Source organism: Anomaloglossus baeobatrachus, chromosome 3 (assembly GCF_048569485.1).
Source record: "Anomaloglossus baeobatrachus isolate aAnoBae1 chromosome 3, aAnoBae1.hap1, whole genome shotgun sequence".
Lineage (NCBI taxonomy): Eukaryota > Metazoa > Chordata > Amphibia > Anura > Aromobatidae > Anomaloglossus > Anomaloglossus baeobatrachus.
The window spans coordinates 520,332,194-520,358,414 of record NC_134355.1 but is presented as its reverse complement, the minus strand read 5'-3'; the positions used below and the strand labels follow the sequence as shown (position 1 = coordinate 520,358,414).

Sequence of the window (26,221 nt, the reverse complement as noted above, 5' to 3'; positions counted from 1 at the left end):
CTGTCTTACAGGCTGTACACTGACTACTTTACATTCTATCAAAGTGTTATATAAGCAGTGTTGTTCCATGAAAATGTGATAAAATATTTACAAATATGTGATACGATTGTGATATACTGTAACTCGGAACAATGTTGTTCCTCTATTATCCTTCTGAATAGATTAAAAAGAGGAGAAATAACAGAGGAATGCTGCAATGCACAGAACATATGCTCTAGCATGGGTAGTTCATGAAGAATACAAAGCATATAAGGAGCAATTGTCCAATAATTTGTAATGGAAAATTCAATTAATGTAATTTCTCTCCATGGAATTACCTAAAGAACAGATAAATCATTTCACTGTCACAATAATCAAAAGAAAAAATCACATTACTAGACATTCCCTAGAATCAAAGCTAGGCTTTCCTTCACTAGGCACAAAGATTTAGCTTGCTGCTGTAGTCCTATGATTAATTTCCCTGCCCCATCCCAGCACATGCCCCTTACACTCTCACCCAGATATGGTTTATTCTACATTACTTATGTAGCTAGAGCTGAAACGGGTTTTCCACTTTTAGAAAAGAGGAACCCATATGATTCGTGGAATCTAAAATGGCAAAGTTAGACAGTTTTCACCTTTGCCTGATCCAATGACAGCTTGCCTATGCTACTAGTCTTTGGGGATTGGCTGTAGCGTTGATGTCATGTTGACAGTTCACATAACCACAACAGCCAATCACAGCGCTCAGCAGCTCTACTGATGTTAACAGCACGAGCTGTTGAGCGCTGTGATTTGCTGGTGACATGACGTCACAGCCGCAACCAAAATAGAGCAACTGGAGCAGTAGCGGCGAGGTAGCGCTGGAGCAGAGGAGGCTAAGTACTGTCTGTGTTTGTCATTTTATTTTACAGGAATTGTTTGAGTAAAACTTTTGTAAAAGTGAAAAATCACTTTAATGCCAGGGTCACATGACTGAAGATTCTCTAATCTGAATTAGGCCAATTTTATGCCAATGACACAATTAGTAAACTCTGATCAGAGTTTGATCCGAGTGTCAGCATCGTGTGCTCCAATTCTCTCACATGTGAGAATCTGAGCAACTGTGAGAAGAAAAAAAACAAAATTTCTCCAACTTGTGAGTTCACGGAAATCATTCTGCACTCAGATGTCATCCAAGTGCAGTCTGATGATTTCCACCCACTCATTGACTTGCATTGCTGAGTGCAATCTAATTATGGGATTAAACTTAGGAATGCTGTATTATTTTCCTCAAAACAGCTCAGTCTGAGAAAAAAATCTGATATGTGAGCGGCCCCACTGGCTAACATTGGTCCGAATGCCATCCCATGTTTTGTAGGCTCACACTCGGGCACAAAATACTGCATTGTGTGCGAGCCCTAAAGCTGGCTAAAGACGGGTTATTTTTCGATTCTACAAACCTTATAGCAAATATTTTCAAAAACAAGCAAAAAAAAGTTTAAATATGTATATGTTTATTCCTGCGACACAATACATAGCTTAACATAACAATGTGTACATCACTGTTTGCCATAGTTAGCGTTCTACCATTCTGCATAAGTCATTGTAGAATAGTTCATATGTTAGTTTCAGTATTACTGATAGTGTACCGCCTAGCGTCCCTCCGTTGGGAAATAGCCAAGAAACCTCCTCGTTTTCTCTTCCACATATTAATCAAGGAATTTCGAAATGATTTGCAAAGAAAGAAGTAGATAAAGGGATCCAGGCAGGCATTCATGGAAGACAGGAACAAAGTGGTCTCTTTGACATAGAAAAGCGTATATTGATCCGAGCAGCGGAAACCATCCCGAGTTTGACTTAATGTGTAAGGAATCCTTGCAAAATGGTAAGGGGCAAAGCAAATGAAAAACACGCCAATTATAATAAACACCTTCACGTTCACTCTTTTTCTGCATTGTGTTTGTTGCCTTCTAGTCTTTTTATATGATTGGAACAGCTTTTTAGTTATCAATAGATAACACACCACTATGATAGCAAATGTTACCCAAAAGATGATCTGGCACGTGTAGTTCACAATTTCATGCCAAATCAGCCCAAATTTCGACTTGAGGTTGGCACAGCTGCGGACATTTTTTGGTGTCAATGGCTTGTTAGTTAAAATCATATTGGGCAGTGAAAGAAGAAACATAATAATCCATATTGAAGCTGACAAGATCTTGGCTGATAGAAGATTTTTCGTACCCGAGTTGTCAAAAGGTTTCATAGTCTTTTTATATCGATCTATAGTGATAAGTCCAAGGAAAATGATACTAATGTACATAGTGAAATAGAACACCACCGAGGTAAATCGACAAGCAAATCCTTTCAGTGGCCAAAGTCCAAGTCTTACATCTCCTAGAATCTTGAACGGAAATGTCATGATCATTAAAGTATCGGATATAACTGAGTTTTTAAGAAAAATTATGAAATTAGATTTACTTTGTAACTGGAAAAACACAATAATTGCTAAGCCATTCATTAAGAATCCAGCAATGAAGAGAATTGAGTAAGCCACGGGGAAGACTACTTGGTTGACCCGGCTATCTCTAGAACACGTGATATTATTGCCATGATGCGTAATATTGGATGGCTTAAAGGTTATCCCGAGATCTCCAAATCCTGAAAAAAAAAGGTCTTGAAATTAGTTATGAATTTGAGGAAATTTGTAAATAAAATTAGATTTGATTATGATTGAAAAAGTTAAAGGGGTCGTCCAACTTTTGAGGACATTTTTTTCTAACTTAAACTTAAATGCATGCAGATAGGACTAAAAAACATTTTTAAAATTGGGTTTCATTAAAAATTTTGCACCATTTTTCTTCTATAGCATATTGATGGCTACAGAATTGGGGTAAGCCGGTTCTTTACTTTTACTTTAACATATTTGTTATGGATATGATTTGGGGTACAATTACTTTTATATAGGTATGACGGGTCTATCTCCTGCACTTTTTAGTGAGACATTCCTCACAGACTGTACAGATCTACAGTCTATAAAATGGCTACTAGTGGAGGAGCATGTGACCAGACCTGTCTATCAGCCTCCTCCAATAGAAGAACACCTCTCATGGAAAGCTATTTTTTTATTGGAGGAAGTTGATGGACAGATCTGGTCACATGCTCCTCCACCAGCAGCCATTTTCTTTTTAGACTGTAGAGCTGTTCAGTCTGTGAGGAAAGCTGCACCAACAAGTGCCGGAGAAAAATCTGTCATACTGATATAATAGGAAGTCCTACAAAAACATGTCCCGATCGCTTGTGTTAAAGGGAACCTGTCATGAGAAATGTCCCCTAAAACCTCACAGATTCCCCCTCTGCAGCTCCTGGGCTGCATTCTATAAAGGTCCCTGTTATGATTGTGGCCACTTTCTGACCTAAAAAAAGTGTTTATAAAGTTGTACCTTTTTTGCTTCTGATTCTGTAAATCCGTCACGGGGGCGGGCTGCCTGATGGCCGTTAGTCTGCCCCCTGGTCCTGTATGCCGCCCCCATCGCTGATTACAATAATGCTGGACGCCGCCCCCTTCTCCATCCATCGCCGCGCATGCCCAGTGCCCATCTCTCGGGGATGAGCACTGTGCCTAGCGTCACCGCTGGTGACGTGCACGCAGGGTTAAGATTATGGGCGGTGCTGTGATGTTTATTCCTAAGCAACCGCCCATAATCGCGGGGCCGCGCTTTCCCCCTCGGCCTGCTTCGTTCTGCGCAAGCGCGCTGCTGCAGACCCCCACGTCACCTCCTTCCCATCTTGCCCCGATGGCAAGGAGGTGACGTGGGGGTCTGCAGCAGCGCGCTTGACCCTGCGTGCACGTCACCAGCGGTGACGCTAGGCACAGTGCTCATCCCCAAGAGATGGGCACTGGGCATGCGCGGCGATGGATGGAGCAGGGGGCGGCGTCCAGCATTATTGTAATCAGCGATGGGGGCGGCATACAGGACCAGGGGGCAGAATAACGGCCATCAGGCAGCCCGCCCCCGTGACGGATTTACAGAATCAGAAGCAAAAAAGGTACAACTTTATAAACACTTTTTTTAGGTCAGAAAGTGGCCACAATCATAACAGGGACCTTTATAGAATGCAGCCCAGGAGCTGCAGAGGGGGAATCTGTGAGGTTTTAGGGGACATTTCTCATGACAGGTTCCCTTTAAAGTAAATATAAAGTGGCCAACCCCGTTAAGTAAGTCTGATATAAATTATACATTGATTTTTTAAGGCTTAATTATCATGGTTTTTGAGTAACATTATATTCAGTTTGTGAATAATCTTGAAATTCTTTTTCCTATGATACGTCCATGGATGAGTTAGGGTGGACATGGACATGCCATACATGAAACTTGTGCTAAAAGCAGACTACTGTCTATTAGACTACTTAATATTATAGCTCACAATTACTTAATTTAATATTTGTTTAAAAACTATTTTTAATAACGTACTAATATATCAACTACTTAATGACATACTAATATATATTAATATATTGACCATTGCTACCAATAAAGGTACATACTGTATATATATTAGGACTCACAGTATTTGAGAAAACAGAAAAATAGACATCAGTCAGTAATAATTGAAGCAATAATTGTTGCTTTGATTCGGGTGGACCGGGTCTTTTTTTCCTCCAGATATTTTAATTATTTTCTTACATTCTACTTTGGTTGTATTCATGTGAATGATTTAGGCTATGTGTCCACTTTGCATTTTTAAATGCTTTTCTGCAGCGTTTTCAACTGCACCTTTTTAATGCCAAAATGGATGCGTTGTGATTTCCCAGCAAAGTCTATGAGAAATAGGGATTTCTTGTGCCCACCATGCAGTTCAAAACGCTGCCTATAATTTGCATAATTTTGGGCAAAAACTCAGCATTTAAAGAAGCAGCATGTAATTGTTTTTGCCATTTTGGCTGCGTTTTGATAACATTGAAGTCAATGAGAAGTTGCAAAAAGCAACAAACATCAAAATTCCTGCTTTTTACCTGCTTTTTAGGTGCAGAAAATATGCATTTTGGACTAAAAAACGCATGCTTTTTGGACATCAGAAAAAAGATTAGATATGTCCCTTTACATACACACATAGTTTGACAATTAAATTAATGAAAAATATCAATTTATTGCTATTTTACCGCTAAATAGTATATAACTGCTATAATTATATGAAATATAACTATTTTTTTTTTTAATACATTATATATGTTGTCCTTTTTTTTCTCTTTTTTCATTATGTTTGACTGTTTAATCTTTATTTAGCAGTGTCTTCATGTTTAAAACGCATCTGTCAAAACACTATTGAAAAGCATGTAAAAAGCGCTAAAAACGCACCTAAAACATGGTAAATACGCATGCATTTTTTGCGCTATTTTATGGTAAAAAGCAACTTTGGCAAAATCAATTACTGCCAGAGGATGCATTTAGAACTGCACCTAGCTCGATGCATTGTGGACACATAGCCTAAAATCTCATTTGTGTTTCACTAGTAAAAAAACATCCAAGTTGAATCTGTCCTAACTCTGAGTGCATTCTATCATTGACAGATCCAACAGCTTTGATTGGGGGTATTGTTGTCTAAGGCGGGCTTTGCACATTACGACATCACATGCCGATGCTGCGATGTCGAGTGCGATAGTCCCCACCCCCGTCGTACGTGCGATATCTTGTGATAGCTGCCGTAGCGAACATTATCACTATGGCAGCTTCACATGCACTCACCTGTCCTGCGACGTCGCTCTGGCCAGCAAACCACCTCCTTTCTAAGGGGGCGGGCCGTGCGGCATCACAGCGACGTCACACGGCAGGCAGCCAATAGCAACGGAGGGGCGGAGATGAGCAGGATGTAAACATCCCGCCCACCTCCTTCCTTATAGCAGCCGGGATGCAGGTAAGGTGATCTTCCTCGCTCCTGCGGCTTTACACACAGCGATGTGTGCTGCCGCAGGAACGAGGAACAACATCGTACCTGTCGCTGCACCGGCATTATGGAAATGTCGGAGACTACACCGATGATACGATAACGATGCTTTTGCGCTCGTTCATCGTATCAAAAAGGTTTTACACACCACGACATCGCAAGTGACGCCAGATGTGCGTCACTTTCGATTTGACCCCACCGACATCGCACCTGCGATGTCGTAGTTTGCAAAGCCCGCCTAAGAATCAGACCATTAGGCCAACATAGTACAGTCTATTTCACATGCTATTGTCTGTGCGGGAAATTGCACAGGTGAATTGGTCCATTGACTTAAAAGCGTTTCTCTCAGCAGGCTTTTGCTACGTCACCTGAGAGCAGCATGATGTAGACAATGAGACCCTGAATCCAGGGACATATCACTTACAGTAGTTTACTGGCTGCAGCAGTTCTGACACAGGGTTTTTAGATTTAGCAATGTAACAGAGCTAAGAAAGCTGCCCCTGCCCACACCAGGCTCTGTATGTATAATATCTACAGATAGTGAGCTGCTAATCACAGCAGGGAGCATGCCAGATTAGTGGCAAGAATAAACTCTTGAAGCTAAAACAACAACATCACACAGTGTGATAAGATAACTCTCTGTTAACTCCTGCAGCATGCTGATTACAAAGCCACCCTGTGTTTCCGGTCTCCCTTGAAAATCACGCTATCTTTGTCTCCTTTGTTTTTTTCACACATTGTGTTACTGTATGCGACCATCACCACTGACCAACATCTGTAATTGTTTGCTCACTAGGCCTTCATTGACTTCTAGAATGAACTGTGCTCCCCCTATTATCTGACCTCTCCCAGGGTGGGTTAGTCCAAGCATTTCAGTGTTTATGTCCCTTCCGTCTGTTTCTGAGCAGATCTTTAACTCTTACCTACACTTCTATTGCGGGCGTCACACGAGACGATCTATCGTGCGATGCATTGTTGGGGTCACGGTTTTCGTGATGCACATCCGGCATAGTTTGCGACGTCGTTTCGTGTGACACCTCCGAGAGATGCTGAATCGGTCACAAATCGTGAGTCGTGTACACGTCGCTTATTTTAAAAAAATCGTTTATTTTTAATGGCGCCGGTTGTTCATGGTACCCGGGGCAGCACACATCGCTCTGTGTGACACCCCGGGAACGATGAACACAGCTTATCTGTGTCCCGCGGCACCGGCCGGCTATGCGGAATGAAAGAGGTGGGCGGGATGTTTACGTCCCACTCATCTCCGCCCCTCCGCTTCTATTGGCCGGCGGCTGTGTGACGCCGAACAACCCTCCCCCTTCAGGAAGAGGATGTTCGCCGCCCACAGCGAGGTCGCTCAGCAGGTAAGTACGTGTGACGGCGATTTAACGACTTTGTGCGACACGGGCAGCGATTTGCCCGTGACGCACAAACGACGGGGGTGAATATGATCGCTCGTGCGATCGCACGATAGATCGTACCGTGTGACGCCCGCATATGTCTTACACATTGATGGGATTGGTGCTTTCAGGAATGTGACCTCCATTCTCCACAACACTTACAGTAGTCTGAATGCTAGAAGAAACTTCTTGCATTCATGTTTCAGAGCTAAATACAACTCTCAATCTCATTGCTGTGTTTTTGCATTTTGCAGATCAGTAGTTGGTCATTTTACTTCCGAAATGAAACATCAACCTCCTTTACTCTGTACAGTGCTTCTATCAGTGTCATACAGGTTGGTTTTTCATGAGAGGTAATGATGTGTAGTTTTGATCAGCTGGAATATTTTGATCAGCTGGAATATGAAAATATGTGGGGATTAAATTTGAATCCGGGTTTCTTGATGGAGTACTGCTGGTCATTTGTGAAAAAAATCCTCCAGAGTAGAGAGGCAAACTGTAACATAGCCCAGAAGTTCAACACTTCTTATGTGATCATAAACCAACTATTATTGTAACAGTATAGTTACCATCGGCCTAGTAGGCAAAGTCCTGCTTACTAAAGAGTTTGTAAAAATGCAAATCAAATCGAAAGCGCATCAGATTGAAATACAGCATTTGGCTGAGCCCCTTCTCGTAGGTTTTGGAAGATTATTCCCAGAACTGTATATTCCAAAGCGCCATCATTGATTCCTGAGACTGGATCTGGATCAATGAGAGCATGAATCCTCTGAGCTCTGTTATGAATGGCGCAGAGATACGCTTACTCACGCTTTCCTTCATTCATTGTGTGTTGGATTGCCAGAAATAGCCAAGCGCTTTATCCATTAGTTACACAGAGTATAAATGGAGCAGTGGGCAAACAGCTGCTCTGCTGCAACCACTAAGGCAGGGTACAAAAGTGCCTCATTCTGGTGACCAGTAGGGTACGACACTCTGTGGATAGGGATAACTTCTTGTAACTGGAACTCAACTCTGTTACAGGGGCCGTGCGATATTTCACCAGTCCAACAATAGTTACAGAGCACATAAAGTGATTACGGGCTTTTACCCACCCTTCAACACTGCTCTGGGTCTACAGTAGACTACGTCCAGTCACAGACTGTCTCTCCTAGATATTTCATTAGCCACTTCCTAGAGTTCTGTGCTGCACTTATTTGGGTCTTCATTACTGCTCACTACCTTTCACATAATTAATTTTAAACACCCTCAGTTGTGAAACCACAATTGTGTATGTTGTCACATTCTCTACCTCATAGGAGTATGGTGTGAGACCATTAAGTAGCCAACTAATAGGAATCTATATTGTCATGAAGCACCACCTGGTTAAAGGACTCTACATCACATAGGCAATGATTAACAAGCCACTTTCCACCTCCAGTTGATTTGCATGGGATGGGGATGTGCAGTACCCGGCCACGGCCGCTATCAGTTGACGGGGCAGCTCTGGAACTGAGCATTTCACCCTGCCTACTGCCACCTTCAGCACCTACAAAAGCTGATCAGCGCGGGTGCAGAGTGTCGGACTCCAGCTGATTAGACATTGATAACCTATCCTAATGATAGGCCATCAATATAAAAGTATTAGATAATCTGTTTAAATTTGTGGTTACAAAAGCATAACTTGTGTATATATGGCACTCTTTAATACATTGATAAACGACAGTTCAGAAGTCTGCTTTATTGAAAAAAGTGGTGTAACAGGTGTAAGTCCCATTTTCACTTTGTATCTACTCTACAATTTGAGCTTTTATCCTAGTATTACAGTACAGAAAAGTGGTGTACAGCCTGTGGTTCTGCTAAAACTACAGCTCCCCATATGCTGCAGCAACAGATACTGGATCACAGGTTCCACATTACTGCCCTACAGCACAGAAATTAACTGAACTGAATCACAATTCCTGTCGCTCACCCTTTGGGCTCATGCAGACGACCGTATTTTGGACCTGAGTGCTATTCCTTAATAAATTGGATCGCACTCGACCAATGTTATTCAATGAAGCAGTGCATGTGTCCCCCAAAAATTACACCATAGTTACAATTTGCCTTTGAGAACCGGTTGGCACTCAGCCATTAAAGTCTTTGGGTCCGCAACAAAAATCTGACTGCACTCGAATGACATCACAGACTAGCAGAATGGAGAAGGTGGGGAAACACTTTTTTTCATTTCTACACTTCTAAGAATAATTGATCTCACTCCTATGAAGGTATGAACAGTCTGATCAGCATAATCAGACTGTTTTGCTTGCATGGAAAAAATAGTCACTTAAACTCAGCTTTAGGCCTGTTTAACACGTCAGTAAAAAATCTTTACTGACGTGTAAAAAACGCCTATGTCCCTCCTTGTGCCATGATTCACGACACACGGGGGTTGTCCATGTGCAATCCGTGATCCGTACTCCGTGATATGCACATGGACGTATGCTTACCTGTCACATTCCTGCTTTCCATGGTGCTGAACTCCTTGGCTCTGCAGCATCCGCCCACCGCTCTCTGCAACTACTTCCGGCTGTGACTGCATGAATATGCATGAGCCGGCCAGGGAGCTGCAGAGAGCACGGGCTGTACAGAGCGTCACTGGAAAGGTGAGTTGAAAATGTTTTTTTATTTTATATGTATGTTTTTTTCTAGTACGTGTTTCACAGATCACACCATAGTGTGGTCCGTGAGACATCAGTGATGCCAGAAAAAAACGGACTTGTCTCCATGCTGCAACCAAGGACACGCGTGTATGCCGCATGGAGACACGGTCAGTGAAAAATCACTGATGTGTGCGCAGACCCATTGATTATGTCAGTAATTCTGGTATGTATAAAAAAAAAAAGCACAAACATACCAGAATCACTGACGTCTGAAACAGGCCTAATGATGTGTGGTCACTAGTCATAGGTACATATATTATGTGTGGAGCCGACCTAAATATTAGTAGAGTGTATTCACATGTCACATTTTTGTTTCAATTTTGTTGTGATTTTCATAAAATGGTATAAATGTTTCCCAAACAGAATAATTGTATATTTACTGATAATATTAGGAATATTCAGATTCTGTGCCCAAGGCAGCACCACGTATACATACAGCCCTGCTCATCGGCATATATACGAGGAAATTGAGTTTCCATCAGGAGACCTGCTTGCCGGTAGGGGCATCTCGATTTGTTCTCAGACCACGAATATTGGACTAGTGTAACTGGTCCTAGACTAATACAGTATAGGAAAATACTAAAGAGATGTATTTGCCTTTCAGAGCATTACATAGACTAGTCATAGCAGTGTTGAGTTCTTATCTACGAGCTGCACTTGGGATGTACAGACATGCTTCCTCCAACTGTTCACTAAAGTGTCCTCAATGTATAATTAAGACTCACATTGCTGACAACCAGAACCCCCACAATGATTTTCGCTAAGGCTCATGTTGGGTACTACATTAGCCAATAGCCGGCAGTGGCTGTTGCACATTAAATAGAGCTGTGCTCAACAACTCCTTTCAAAGTGTTTACATCCAGCGGCCAAAGAAAAAAAAAAATCAGCTGATCAATGGGGGCTCGACCCCACAGATGGATGTTGGACCCCCATAAATCTACTATTTATGACCTGTCAGCCCATAACATACCTATTCTCTGAGAACGCCTTTAATGTCACGCAGGTTCCAGATATGAGGATAAGGGCATGGCTGCACGATTGCAGGTGTATTGTCCTCTGAAACTGTCCAGCGTTTAGCGAAAATATACCTTAAAGTTCAGATGCAGGTGATTGACAGGTCTCTCCCATTGTGGGAGAACTGACAATCACCTAAAGTGACACTGGGAGAAGCCTGCCAGGGAGAAGCAGACTAGACTTCTTTATTTCTATGGCCTCCTCCTGGATCCTTAAAGTAAAATTTCTTTAAGGGTCTGCTCATATCTGCATATAAAAAAATTGCAACAATTTTCATCCAGAAAAGTAGGGCAACTGAAATCTAATTGGTATTCCATATGTCATGTGAGTCCTAGGGGAGAGTGCAGTTTTGTTCTTGCTTAGTATCTGTATTACATGATGTGCATATGCCATGTGTTTTATTTCTCAGCAATTATTATTCATTAATCATTTACAGGACCATTTACAGTGTTCTATGCTACAGAATGGTAATGTATCCTTAAAAAACAGGTGTTAGATGGATGGTCTATTTGCCAACCTTTTTTTTTCTTGCACCCATTGACTTGCATTGGCGAGTCTCTGGTGTCGCGGGCGGGGAGGAGGGTGTCAGCACACCGCGCTCACCCCTTCTGCTCGGGTCCGGCAGTTGCTCCTGGTGGCTCGAGCTGCGGGCCGGATCCCGGGGTGTCTCGAGCGACACTCCTCGCCCGTGAGTGAAAGGGGGGGTGTTTGTTGGGATTATAGTTCGTGACGCCACCCACGGTTGTGGTGATGGCACCACCGCTGCTCAGTGTGTGGGTCCCGGGGATGGTGATTGGAGCAGCCAGGTGTTGTGTTGCCCCTCCGTGGGTAGGGGTTGGTGATCCCGGGGCCCGGTAAAGAGATGTGAAGTGTAGGGCCTGGAGGGCGCAGGGACGCGGGGGCAGCGCTGTGCCTTGCGGCACTGTGGTACTCACTCAGCCTGAGACACGGACACAGTTTGTACGGTAAACCAACGGCTGGTAGGACGGTCCCACAGACGGTTGCACCTGCACTCCCGGTAGGTGACGGTGACGTCTCTCTTCCCTGCACCTGTTTGACTGATGGTAGCGGTGGATTCCCTCCGGTTACCCGCTCCCCGACTGCAATCTGGGCCGGAGGAGCTCTACACTTTGCCCGCAGGCGCTGGCCCTGGGGAAACTGGTGCCTTGGCGGTGGCGGTGTCTCCCCGGTAATGGTCGGGCTGTTGCCGTCAATCGGGACTTTGTTGCTGGGGGATCTGCGTCCCCTTCACTGACGGATTCGGCAAATTGGGCGACTCCTAGCCTTGCCGGGGTCCGAGAGGCCCCTGCCCTGGTGCTGACTGTCCTTCGGAACACTGCTCCAGACCACCGGGCACACAGCCAACGGGGTCCTTCCAGGAACTTCCAAACGGTCCCCCTCCGGACAGTCACCGCCGTCGCTGACCTTGCTGTTCTAGCCCTACACACAGCTGGGCTCTCAGGCTCTGCACACTCTCTGCGCTCTCTCCACTTCTTGCTTTCCTCCTTTTCCACTTCTGGTTGTTTACTCTAGCCCCTGCCTGGGCTACTCCTCACTCCTTCCACTTCCTCCTCCCTGACTGGACTCAAGCTCTTCCCTGAGCTGACTGCCTGGTTACTTCCTGCCTCCAGAGTTGTGAGCTCCTTGGTGGGCGGAGCCAACCGCCTGGCCCACCCCCTGGTGTGCATCAACAGACTCTTGGAGGGAGGCAACAAGGATTTGTGGGTTAGCTGGTGTACCTGCAGGGAATGTGGGGTGTGTGTGTGTTGTTATCTGTGTCCCCTGGCTTGCCCAGGGCGACACATTCCCCCTTAGCAAAACGCAGACCGTCCTCGGGCTGCCCGTCCAACACCGGTTTTATTTTCCTTTTTGTTTTTCTGAAAAGGTAAACGGTATAACATTATAAAGGGCAAATAATATACATTTTTAATCACAACTCTTCCCAAGACGGGAGGCACATTTTACTTTTAACGTTACAACGGTATACGGTCACGGTTTCCGCTCTCTCCCACCCAAGCAACCTGGCCCTGATGCTGCCCCTAAAACCCAGGCAGCACCCCTTGACCCACAGTCCAGCACAAGTCACCCGAGCGGGATCTGTCCTTCCCTCCAGAGGGTAGCCACCGGTTCCTTTGGTGGCTGGGCCCTAGCCTGCTCTGCTGAGGGCCCTCCCTCCAACCTGCCTCTCCGGAGGCGGCATTGCGGAAACGGTAACGGTACCCAACATATTTACAAGCCACTAACGTTTGTGGTTGCCCTGCAGAGTTCACGGGCTTGTCCATGGATAGTTCCCATGCATTTTAAACGGTCCCCACGGGGACAACGGTGCCGGCTCCAGCCGGTTGCAAATCACACAGAATCAGGTGAAAACTCGGTTCAATCAGTGTTTTTCCATTTTTCAAAACTTTTCAACTTTTAACTTTTTCAAACAAACACACAACACTCTTTTACATTTGCGGGCCCCTCTTACTCATAGAACGGTCTCCCTGTACCTAAGTGGGGGTCTACCTAGGTTGGAACGGGTGGACCTCCGGGGCCCGGTGTCAGTGGTGCTAGACAGTGGGGTAGAGGGAACAATCGGTTCCTCCTCCCTGCTAGAGTGTGGGGCAGGCGGAGGTGCAGGGGGGCTGGGTGCAGGTTCATCCCTGGGCACTGGCACTGGTTCTGGCTCACGGTTAACCGCTTCCACTACTTCTTCATCCACGGGTTGTGGGAACAGTATCACTGGAAGTATCACCGCGCCGTTCTGTGTAGGCCAGTTTGCTGGGAAGTCACCCATGACAGTGTGGATTACCTCTGCTGCCTTTTCCACCGGTGGAGGAATCGGTACTTCAGCCTCTGCTTTCAACGCTGGGGGGCATTTTTTTAGATGGTCCCGAGAAACTGTGGCCAGGGTGCCCCCTTGGTCACGACTGATCTGGTAGGTCTTCCCATTGTCCCACTCGGTGGGTTGTACGACATAAGGGACATGCTCCCACTGATCATCCAGTTTGTGGGCTTTTCTCTTCCATTTCAGCACCACATCTCCTGGCTGGAAAGGACCTGCAGGCGCCTTCTGGTTGAACCGGTGCTCTTGCTGTTCTCGACTTCGACTGAGGTTTTTCTCCACATACTCCTGGATTTGCCGGTACTGGGCCCTCCTCCGACTTTCCCACTCTGCCGTTGAAGGGAGTGCTTCCGGAGCCTCCAACCCCATCTCCAGATCCACCGGCAGGCGGCCAGGCCGGGCCCTCATCAGATACGCTGGGGTGCACTTCGTCGAGCTGGATGGGATATTATTGTACATGTCGACCAAGTCGGGTAACTTTTCCGGCCACATGTTCCGTTCTTCCAGCGGTAGCGTCTTGAGGAGCCCCAGGACCAAGTGATTCATTTTCTCGCACATGCCGTTGGTCTGGGCGTGGTACGGAGTGGTCCGGATCTTCTTGCAGCCGTACAACTGGCAGAATTCGTGAAACACTTCTGCTTCAAAAGCCGGGCCTTGGTCAGTCAGCACCTTCTCGGGGTACCCATGGGGTCGGCAGAAGTAGGCCTGGAACGCTCGGGCAGCGGTTCGACCAGTCAGGTCCTTAACGGGGACTACCACCATAAATCTTGAGTAGTGGTCTACCATGGTCAATGCGTAGGTGTACCCACTTCGGCTAGGGGTGAGTTTGACATGGTCCAGGGCGACCAGCTCCAGCGGCTGATGGGTGACTATGGGATGTAACGGTGCCCTCTGGCTAGTCTCGTCCTTTCTCCTCAGTGTACAAGGACCGCACTCTCGGCATCAGGCTTCCACCGATTCACGCATCCCACTCCAATAGAACCGCTCCCTCAACAGCATCTCCAGCTTCTTCCACCCGAAGTGGCCAGCACCATCATGGTATGCCCGCAGGACAGTAGCAACCTCGGCCTGAGGAACGATCAACTGGCATATTTTCTCATGGGTCTTTGGGTTGACCAGCTCACGGTACAGCCTCCCTTGGTGTAGGTAGAGCCGTTTCCGTTCTTTCCACAAGCGTTGGGCTTCGGCTGGAGCGGCAGGGTCTATTCCCATAGCACCCTGTTCCACCAGGGCCTTGACAAGGCGGACAGCCGGCGCTTGGTCCTGGGCGTCCTGCCACTCTTGACTGGGCCGCGGGTCCAGATCCACCCGTTGCTGACATACTTGCACTCTCTCAGTAGGCGGCTGGTGAAACGCAGGCAACTCAATCTCCTCGAGGTCGTCATCCTCACACCCCTCTTCCGACAAATGGGGCATCCGGGAGAGTGCATCTGCATTGATGTTGACACGACCAGCTCGGTACTTTATGGTGAAATCATAGTTGGCTAACCGGGCTACCCACCGCTGCTCCAGCGCGCCCAACTTGGCCGTGTTCAGGTGAGTTAGCGGATTGTTGTCCGTAAACGCGGTGAATTTTGCCGCCGCCAGGTAGTGGCGGAACCGCTCTGTGATAGCCCACACCAACGCCAATAGCTCGAGCTTGAAGGAGCTATAGTTCTCAGGGTTCCTTTCGGTCGGCCGGAGTTTTCGGCTGGCGTAGGCAATCACCTTCTCCTTTCCATCCTGGACCTGGGACAAGACCGCTCCCAGCCCCACGTTACTGGCGTCCGTGTGGAGGATAAACGGGCGCCCATAGTCAGGGTACGCGAAGACCTCTTCTCCGGTCAAGGCCGCCTTCAACTGGCCAAAGGACTCCTCCTGCTTGTCCTCCCACAACAGTGGGGCTCCAATGGGTCTACCGCCCTTGGTCTGTCCCACGAGGAGATCTTGCATGGGGGCAGCCATCTTCGTGTACCCCTTTATAAAGCGCCGATAGTACCCCACCAGACCCAGGAACTGCCTTACTTCCCTCACTGTGGTTGGTTTCGGCCAGCTCTGAATGGCAGTGATCTTCTCAGGGTCGGGGGCGACGCCATCCGCACTCACCACATGTCCTAGATACTGCACCCTGGGTTTCAGCAGATGGCACTTCGAGGGCTTCAACTTCATCCCGAACTTGGCAAGGGACGCGAACACCTCGGCCAGGTGTTCCAGATGGGCCTCATACGTCTGGGAATAAACAATCACATCATCCAAATACAGCAGGACGGTCTCGAAGTTTAAATGTCCCAGACAGCATTCCATCAACCGTTGGAAGGTCCCGGGGGCATTGCACAGCCCAAACGGCATGCTATTGAATTCGCAGAGCCCCATCGGGGTGGTGAAGGCGGTCTTCTCCCGGTCCTCGGGGGCCACGGCCACTTGCCAGTATCCGCTGGTGAGGTCAAGGGTCGAGAAGTAGTTTGCAGTTCTCAGTGCAGCCAAAGATTCTTCAATACGAGGCAATGGATATGCATCCTTATGGGTTATCTGGTTGATCTTCCGGTAGTCCACACACATCCGCATGGTACCATCCTTCTTCTTGACCAGTACCAACGGAGCGGCCCAGGGACTACAACTGTCCCGAATAACCCCTGCCTCCTTCATATTCTTCAACATATCTTTGGCACACTGGTAATGTGCAGGGGGAATAGGTCTATACCTCTCTTTGATAGGGGGATGTTCACCTGTGGGAATGTGGTGTTGGACCCCCCTGATCTGCCCAAAGTCTAGGGGGTGCTTACTGAAAACCTGCTCGTATTCCTGCACTACCCTGTGTACCCCTGCCCTGTGATGTGTAGGGGTATCATCAGTGCCCACATGTAGCTGTTGGTGCCACTCCTTGGTGTCCCCCTGGGTTGGGGAAGTGCTGGTGGTAGGTGGGAGTGTGGATGGACGGGCTTCCTGGATAGTGTGAGGGTCTAGGGTGAGCAGTTTGGCAATGGTGGCATACCGGGGAAGCCTGACCTCCTCTTCCCCACAGTTTAACACTCTCACAGGCACTCTCCCTTTCTTCACATCTACCACCCCTCGGGCGGCCACTACAGTGGGCCAGTGCTCAGAAGGCATGGGCTCCATCATTGCAGGGTAGTCACGCCCCTGAGGCCCTACTGCTGCCCTACACCAGATCATCATCTCACTTCTAGGGGGCACAGTCAATGGAGCAACATCCATCACTCGCACTCCACCAATCTCCCCTCCGGTTGAGCTTACATGCTGGCGGTACATCAGGGCGCGGATCTCACGTTGCACAGCCCTCTGCCGGCTCCCCGCCGCCGTGGCGGCTAGCTGCTGCAAAAGGTTCAGCACATCAGCCATGCAGTGTTCCATCACATTGGTCCCCAACACTATTTTCGGGTTATGATCACTAGGCTCATTCATGATCACAATCATACCCTGGTGTTGCAGTTCAGCTTGCCCCACTGTCATAGCCACCTCTTTATACCCCACCTGGGTCAATGGAAGTCCATTAGCGGCAATCAAATTTATACTATTGTCTGGAGGCGCTAGCTCGTCTGTGGCCCAATATCGCTGATACAATGTGTACGGTATGGTAGTTACCTGTGATCCAGTGTCCAAGAGAGCCATCACGGGTATGCCGTCCACAGCCACAGGGATGATAGGGCGGGCCCCGACGTATCGGTCTCGCCAGTCCGGGGGGCCACGATGTTCTACTCCTGAGGATTGGCCCGGGGCCCCAGGGGTTGCTCGTTTAACGGGCACTGTCGGTAAACATGGCCCGGCTTACGGCACTTGTAGCAGATTGGAGGTCTGCTCCGCGGGTTGTTAGCGCTTCTCTGCTGCATCCAGGGAACATCTTCGGGACTGTCAGCAAGCTGTATCTGCGCTGGGGGCTGAGATCTGGTCAGAGGTTGTAGTGCAGCAAGGATTTTGGCAAGGTCTCCATCCAGGCGACGGACCTGGGCTGCCAGTTCTTCCACTGTGCTGCTCGAGGCTGCAGGTAGTAAGGAGGTTGGTTTGGCTGGGGCCGCCACAACAGGGGCTGTCTCGACGGGCCACGGGACGGGTTCCAGAACTTCAGCAGCTGGGGGCTGTAGTGCTTTGATAGCTCGCTCCTTTAACACAGCAAAGTCCACATCAGGGTGTTCCAGAGCCCACAGCCGGAGTTGTTTACGATCCTCAGGGGACCTCATCCCCTGCGCGAATTGCTCCACTAACATCTTGTTGCTATCCGCCTCATTAATAGAGTTCACCCGCTTTAGCGTGCGGAGGGCGGTCTGCAGACGTAGAGCATAGTCCCGAATGCTATCCCCAGCTCGCTGCCGGCACTGGTAAAACTGCATCCTCAGCTCAGCTTCAGTCCGGGTCTTGAAGGCAGTCTGTAGCTTCTCGAAGATGGTGGCTACAGAGAGCCGGTCCCCCTCGGCCCAGGTCTCCGCTTCCTGCTCCGCCGCACCGGTTAACTGGCCTAGCACTATCGCTGCACGTTGCTTATCAGTCAGGGGGTACAGCTCTAGCAACGGGTTAAGCTTTTTCCGGAAGGCCTGCAAGGCATCCGGTTTCCCGTCATACTGCGGTAGCCAGGCAGCTCCGGGTGCATAGGGCAAGGAAAACGGCATGACCTGAGCAAGTGCGGGGGCCGCGGCACCTCCCGCCAGTACGGCCGGGACCTGGGCAGGCCCATTCCCATCCGCGGGTGCCGCTGCGGCTGCGACCACCGCTCTTCCAGCGGCTCCGTCGGACGCAGACATCTTGTTTCCGTCCCCCTTAGCTCTTTCCGGCCCCTCCTCTCTCGGGGCGGAGTTTTGGCCTTCGCGCCTCTACTGCTCGAGAAGACGCTCGAGCGGGAACTTTCCGCGCCAAAGATGGCGGCTTCTGAAATTTTTCTGCCGGATACCTCCGGCGGTAACAAGGCGCACCTCTACCTGACGGCAGAGCGGTAAGATCCTGTTCGTGACGCCAAGTTGTCGCGGGCGGGGAGGAGGGTGTCAGCACACCGCGCTCACCCCTTCTGCTCGGGTCCGGCAGTTGCTCCTGGTGGCTCGAGCTGCGGGCCGGATCCCGGGGTGTCTTGAGCGACACTCCTCGCCCGTGAGTGAAAGGGGGGGTGTTTGTTGGGATTATAGTTCGTGACGCCACCCACGGTTGTGGTGATGGCACCACCGCTGCTCAGTGTGTGGGTCCCGGGGATGGTGATTGGAGCAGCCAGGTGTTGTGTTGCCCCTCCGTGGGTAGGGGTTGGTGATCCCGGGGCCCGGTAAAGAGATGTGAAGTGTAGGGCCTGGAGGGCGCAGGGACGCGGGGGCAGCGCTGTGCCTTGCGGCACTGTGGTACTCACTCAGCCTGAGACACGGACACAGTTTGTACGGTAAACCAACGGCTGGTAGGACGGTCCCACAGACGGTTGCACCTGCACTCCCGGTAGGTGACGGTGACGTCTCTCTTCCCTGCACCTGTTTGACTGATGGTAGCGGTGGATTCCCTCCGGTTACCCGCTCCCCGACTGCAATCTGGGCCGGAGGAGCTCTACACTTTGCCCGCAGGCGCTGGCCCTGGGGAAACTGGTGCCTTGGCGGTGGCGGTGTCTCCCCGGTAATGGTCGGGCTGTTGCCGTCAATCGGGACTTTGTTGCTGGGGGATCTGCGTCCCCTTCACTGACGGATTCGGCAAATTGGGCGACTCCTAGCCTTGCCGGGGTCCGAGAGGCCCCTGCCCTGGTGCTGACTGTCCTTCGGAACACTGCTCCAGACCACCGGGCACACAGCCAACGGGGTCCTTCCAGGAACTTCCAAACGGTCCCCCTCCGGACAGTCACCGCCGTCGCTGACCTTGCTGTTCTAGCCCTACACACAGCTGGGCTCTCAGGCTCTGCACACTCTCTGCGCTCTCTCCACTTCTTGCTTTCCTCCTTTTCCACTTCTGGTTGTTTACTCTAGCCCCTGCCTGGGCTACTCCTCACTCCTTCCACTTCCTCCTCCCTGACTGGACTCAAGCTCTTCCCTGAGCTGACTGCCTGGTTACTTCCTGCCTCCAGAGTTGTGAGCTCCTTGGTGGGCGGAGCCAACCGCCTGGCCCACCCCCTGGTGTGCATCAACAGACTCTTGGAGGGAGGCAACAAGGATTTGTGGGTTAGCTGGTGTACCTGCAGGGAATGTGGGGTGTGTGTGTGTTGTTATCTGTGTCCCCTGGCTTGCCCAGGGCGACACACTGGCATGTTGCGATTTTTTTCCTCAACCTAATTCCAGCTGAGGAAAAACTCACGGCTCAGCACTGACTCATTGATTAACATTAGTGTGTGTATAGTCTGATTTTTTTATCGCACCGCATTATGCATATTTATACACAGATGTAAGTTAACCCTAAAACCCCAGGGCGTTTCATAGAAAATATATATCTGGCTCCAATCATGCAGCCAGGCTCTGATTCATGCTGACAGGTTCCCTCTAAGTTTTTGTATGGGGGAGTGCCTACTGTAGGTTGCCATTGTTGGGTCTTCAATTGAGATTGCAAAATAAAATCCAGCATATTCCTTGAGCTGAGGTATGTCCGATTGTGTACTCTCCTGTGGGCATTGTCTTTGTGTGGCTCCAAATACGGAATGCTACTACACTCACTATAGTCTGCACATTTTATCAATGGGTACTGTCGGGTGCACTTGAAAAACCTGAAGCCTAAAGGGGGCTTTACACGCTATGACATCGCTAATGCGGAGTCGTTGGGGTCACGGATTTTGTGACGCACATCCGGCCGCATTAGCAATGTTGTTGCGTGTGACACCGATTAGCGATTTTGCATCGTCGCAAAAACGTGCAAAATCGTCATCGGTGACATGGGGGTCCATTCTCAATTATCGTTACTGCACAAGTAACGAAGTTGTTCCTCGTTCCTGCGGCAGCACACATCGCTCCTTGTGATGCCGCAGGAACAAGGAAGCTCTCCTTACCTGCCTCCCGGCCGCTATGCGGAAGGAAGGAGGTGGGCGGGATGTTACGTCCCGCTCATCTCCGCCCCTCCGCTTCTAGTGGGCGACGTTTCAGTGACACTGTTGTGACGTCGCTGTGACGCTGAACGAAAAGCCCCCTTAGCAAGGAGGGGGATCGCCAGTCACAGCGACGTCGCTAGGCAGGTATGTGTGACGGGTCTGGGCGATGTTGTGCGCCACGGGCAGCGATTTGCCCGTGTCGCACAACAGATGGGGGCGGGTACCCACACTATCGATATCGGTACCGATATCGCAGCGTGTAAAGCGGCCTTTTGGGTATGTGTCCATGGGAGATTTGTGTGCAAATTTTCTGTGCACAAAACTACATGTTTTGGTAGGAAAAACGCAGCAGAAAAAACGCTATTTTTTTTCTGGTGTTTTCACATTTTTTAAGCTTTTTTTAAATTTTTTTTAGTCATGGTTATTGTGGGGGTTCAGGCACTGCAGCCCCACTATCACCATCGGGTCTCCAGCTGATGTTACAGCCAGAACCCAGCTCTCACTGCCCGAAGTGGTGCCCGCTCCACTCCTGGTAGTTTAACCCCCTGAATGCTGCAATCAAAGCCATCACAGGAACGATCACAGGGACTTGATCGCTGCCATGGCAACTCTGGGTCGTCACTATGACAACCCTGGGTTACTGAGCTACGGAGAGCCTTACACACCATGCCAGATGCATGGTGTGTGAAATGAAGTGTCAGTGCTGCGAGTGACAGATATAATACACTGTAGTGATCGAGTTCGAACACTGCAGTGGATTACATTCACAGAAAAACATGCAGAATAAATTGAAATGTTAGTTCTTTTTTCTGCAACAAAATCTGCAAGAAAGCAAATTGCAACATGTGCACAGCAAGTCAGGATTCTCATAGACTTTGCTGGGATGTGTATTTCCTTGCAGTTTTGATTAAGGTCTGCAAGAAAAAATGCATGGAAAAAAATGCAGCAAAAACGCAACATGTGTACATGGCCTAGGGATGATTTTTCAATTTTCTAGGAAAACTGCCTGATAACTTCTGTGGAAGATGTCATCACAACCATATCAATATTTCAAAAAATCTGACAATGGCGGACTTTATTTTTCAGTTTTCTGTAATCTCTACTTAACTGATTTCAGCCAGCATTTATCCCTTTGGTTGGGTATAAAAGATTTAGAAGATATAGGACAAATCACAAAAGACAGTCATCTTCCTCATTATGTAGATACTATCGACTATCATAATTTCATGTGGTTAGCAATGAGTAACCAGACTTTGGGTTGTGGGAAAGTTAGAGGATAACAATAAAAAAGAAAATGTTCAATCACCCTAATTTTCAGATGCAGATCATACAATGGAACCCGCATCTATCTCAAGAACGCAGCTCAAATACATGCTGCTGTCAGTGGAGAGGTGGTTGGAACTGCCATAGAAATAAATAGGAATTCTGAACCCCTCTCCACATAAAGCAGCGCGTGTTAGTGTTCTGTTGTTCAGAAAGATGTGGATCCCACTGGTGAGACCCACATCTACTGTATATTTATGAGATATCCTGTGGATCTGTCACACATGTACAAGATGGTGATACCCCTTTCAACCAATGGTGGCATTCTAATATATTCACATCTTCGTATAAAGCAATGGTGGCATTCTAATATATTCACACCTTCGTATAAACCAATGGTGGCATTCTAATATATTCACATCTTCATATAAACCAATGGTGGCATTCTAATATATTCCCATCTTCGTATAAACCAATGGTGGCATTCTAATATATTCACATCTTCATATAAACCAATGGTGGCATTCTAATATATTCACATATTCGTATAAACCAATGGTGGCATTCTAATATATTCACATCTTCGTATAAAACAATGGTGGCATTCTAATATATTCACATCTTCGTATAAACCAATGGTGGCATTCTAATATATTCACATCTTCGTATAAACCAATGGTGGCATTCTAATATATTCATATCTTCGTATAAACCAATTGTGGCATTCTAATATATTCACATCTTTGTATAAACCAATGGTGGCATTCTAATATATTCACATCTTCGTATAAAACAATGGTGGCATTCTAATATATTCACATCTTCGTATAAACCAATGGTGGCATTCTAATATATTCACATCTTCGTATAAACCAATGGTGGCATTCTAATATATTCACATCTTCGTATAAACCAATGGTGGCATTCTAATATATTCACATCTTCGTATAAAACAATGGTGGCATTCTAATATATTCACATCTTCGTATAAAACAATGGTGGCATTCTAATATATTCACATCTTTGTAAGAGCTTCCATGAAGCCTCAGCCACAGATTCCGCATTATTTTTGTCGGCTGACATTACAATGGAAACCCAACAGAACTCATCATAGTCAATAGTAGTCCATTATCTTCTTGTATCAACTGATGGATTTGGTACTGTCTTCATTTCTGTTGGTCTCCTCCATCACAGGATTTGTTGAATACGTATGTGAACTAAGCCTTACATATACATTGAGCATGTCTCGTTTGTAAAGAAAACCTTGATACAATGTAAGGCTATGACCACACTTTTCGTTGCCCTACATGCAGTTTAGAACGCACGTTTTTGCCTTAATTGATTTAGCCAAAGTTGCCTTTTCCAGAAATTTAGCGCTAAAAACACATGAGTATTTACCGCGTTTTAGATGCGTTTTTAGCGCTTTTTACATGCTTTTTCACCTGGGTTTTGGCAGATGCGTTTGAACATCAAGACACTGCTAAATAAAGATTAAATAGTCAAACAGAATGAAAATAGAGAAAAAAAAGGAAAACATATAATTTTGGAATTAATGAAGAAAATAGTTTATTTCATGAAATTATAGCGGTTTTATAATATTTAATGCTAAAATAGCAATAAAATCATAATTTTCTTTAATTTAATTGTCGGACTATGTGTGTGTATAAATTATTCCATTATTTGAATGTCAGAAAAGCATGCGTTTTTGAAGTCTAAAACGCATGTTTTCTGCACCTAAAAAGCAGGTAAAACGCAGGAAATTTGAAGTTTCTTGGTTTTTGCCATTTCTCATTGACTTCAATGTTAGCAAAACGCACCCAAGATGGCAAAAACAATTGACATGCTGCTTCTTTGAACGCATGGTTTTTGCCACAAAATATGCAAATTAAATGCAGCGTTTTAAAACGCAAAGTGCGGACTAGAAATCAACCTTTTCCATAGACTATTATGGAAAAGCAAAACGCATGCCTTTTGGCATGAAAAAGGTGCAGTTCAAAATGCTGCAGAAACGCAGGTAAAAACGCAAAGTGCGGTCATACCCTAATAACGACAAATAGCAAGTGTCTCTTTGGTTATTTCAGAAGCATTCCCCTTATTCCACATACCTGAATATTCCATGTTACACTTTTCTGTCTTCTTGGAATAAAGCTGCTTTGTTGGTCATAGAGTCAGGATATTTCTATTTGTTTTCATCCTGAAAATCATAAAGTAGATGTGGAGTGACAATTCTTCCATAGAATTACCCTCTGTACAGTCCGTTAACCTCAGAGCTGCTGCGAGCTATAATCAAATACATGCAAAGTCCATCTCGTAAAGAACTGTAAAGGACTAGAAATTTTAGTCTTCAGTTTCTGTTCCAGATGAAGACATACATACTTCTGCTTTTACTTATTTAGATAAAAAAACAAAACAGTAAGTTCCTTAATATTTGGAACATCACAGGGGCTTTTATATGCAATGTCAAGGGGACCAAGAGTTCAAGACTTATGACCTTTAAAGGAAATCTTCCATCACTTTGACCTATTTAAACTGTTCATATGGGCATACAAGTTACAGAATGTTGAAAAAATCCATACCTGTCTGCCACATATCAGAAGCCTTGTGGAAAAATCATCTTTTACCACTTTATGTAAATGAGCTCTTCCAGGCTATGGGGCAGATGCTGCCTAGAAGATAACTCCACCTCCAGAGATTATTTTATATAGAAGGAGGCGTTAGCAGTGCAAGACGAGTAACTGACAGAACAGAAGATATGAAATTTGACTCCTTGCAAACACATTTTTTGCAGCTCCCTGAGCTCTGCTTCATTGTAAGGCTAAGTTCACACTTCTGTTGTTTTGCATCAGTCACAATCGTTCACCTTGAGGAATTACGGTATCCTGCAAAATATTTTGCAGGAATCCGTTTTTTTCCCCATAGACTTTTATTAACGATGGATTATGACTGATGGCCCTGCGTTGCATCCGCCGCATGACGGATCAGTTGTTTACTGATTGACCGTCAGGCGGGAGCAGCGCTGATTGTAATTTTTTTACTGTGAGCATGCGCACAGTAAAAAACCATGATGACTGTAAATTCAGTTCAGTTCCAGCGGCCGGAACGATCAGCTGATTGGCCGGCTTTTGTGAACGATCAGCTGATTGCTCAACATTCGGCTTTTGTGAACGATCAGCTGATCATTCACAAAAGCCGGCCACTGGGCAATCAGATGATCATTCACAAAAGCCGGCCACTGGGCGATCAGCTGATTGTTCACAAATGCCGGGTGATCAGCTGATAGTTCACAAAAGCCGGCCGCCGGGCGATCAGCTGATCGTTCACAAAAGGCGGCCACCGGTAAAACAAAAAAAACCCTTCAACGGATCATTTTTCAACATTAACCCTCGCTAATTGATGCTATATGTTTACAGCAAGTGTAGGAGATTTGCACTACCTACTAGATAATTTGTGCCAATTCCAGACTGGTCCTATTGGTCTCCTGATACATACAGTATCCTACGCACCTCTCCACGCCTCTTGACAGGTAGTGAGTATAGTCCCATTATTTCTCTATATAGGTTTTTCTACCTATTGACACCTTTACTCCTAAATTTCTTTATTAGGCTGTCCCCTCCTGGAGGAGATAGGCGCCTTACCTATATAGTAGCCACTGAAACTTTTCACCTCTACTGGACAGGTACCTTGCCATATATCTCTATAAATCACTTCCCCCCCTTCCCCCTACCACTTTCCTTTTTCCCCTCCTTCATCTTTGTTTCATGTCTCACTCTTTTTATTCACATCCAGCCTTGACATGTGGCCTCCTACCCTGGTAAAATACTACTGTATAATTCCTTTGCGACACTGATTGGCTGACCCTGATATTCCACCATACAGTCACAGGTATTCACAAGCACTTGATAGTTTATTACGTGTTATAATCTACTGCATGGTCTCTTAAATGAACATCCTGTTTTTTCACCTAGTGTTCACACGTACCAACCATTCTCTCTCCATTTAAGTGGTGACCTACATCGCTCCTTTTTGGCACCATTCATACATTGATTCCCTTATTTCTTAGGTATGTGCAACTGTTCGTCTCTTCATATATACGTATGATTATTTTCAAGTTTTGTAAACAATTTGTTGGATGATGTTCATTGTTTCCTTCTGGGTACATATATGTTAATGC

At 46.8% G+C, this 26,221-nt stretch overlaps 3 protein-coding genes across 6 annotated transcripts in view; 1 reads left to right on the top strand and 2 right to left on the bottom strand.

The window, feature by feature from the left end:
• The window catches only part of MED12L (mediator complex subunit 12L), a 1,012,447-nt gene that overhangs the window by 673,947 nt on the left and 312,279 nt on the right, over positions 1–26,221 (top strand). The gene's annotated exons all lie outside the window — the stretch shown is intronic.
• Positions 1–26,221, bottom strand: part of LOC142296762 (P2Y purinoceptor 13-like) — a 210,141-nt gene that overhangs the window by 141,154 nt on the left and 42,766 nt on the right. The window contains exon 1 of one of the 2 annotated variants that reach the window (XM_075340752.1): positions 24,156–24,237. The exons of the other annotated variant lie outside the window; for it this stretch is intronic. The gene's annotated coding sequence lies outside the window, so the exon portion shown is untranslated. Of the gene's footprint in view, positions 1–24,155; positions 24,238–26,221 lie in introns of those variants that run through there. 2 annotated transcript variants of the gene reach the window in all.
• Positions 1,476–24,242, bottom strand: P2RY12 (purinergic receptor P2Y12). The gene is made up of 2 exons (XM_075340747.1): positions 24,156–24,242; positions 1,476–2,619 (listed from the first exon to the last, which is right to left on the bottom strand). Exons 1-2 carry the CDS (start codon positions 24,166–24,168, stop codon positions 1,577–1,579), a joined length of 1,056 nt encoding a protein of 351 aa, XP_075196862.1. The 5' UTR covers positions 24,169–24,242; the 3' UTR covers positions 1,476–1,576.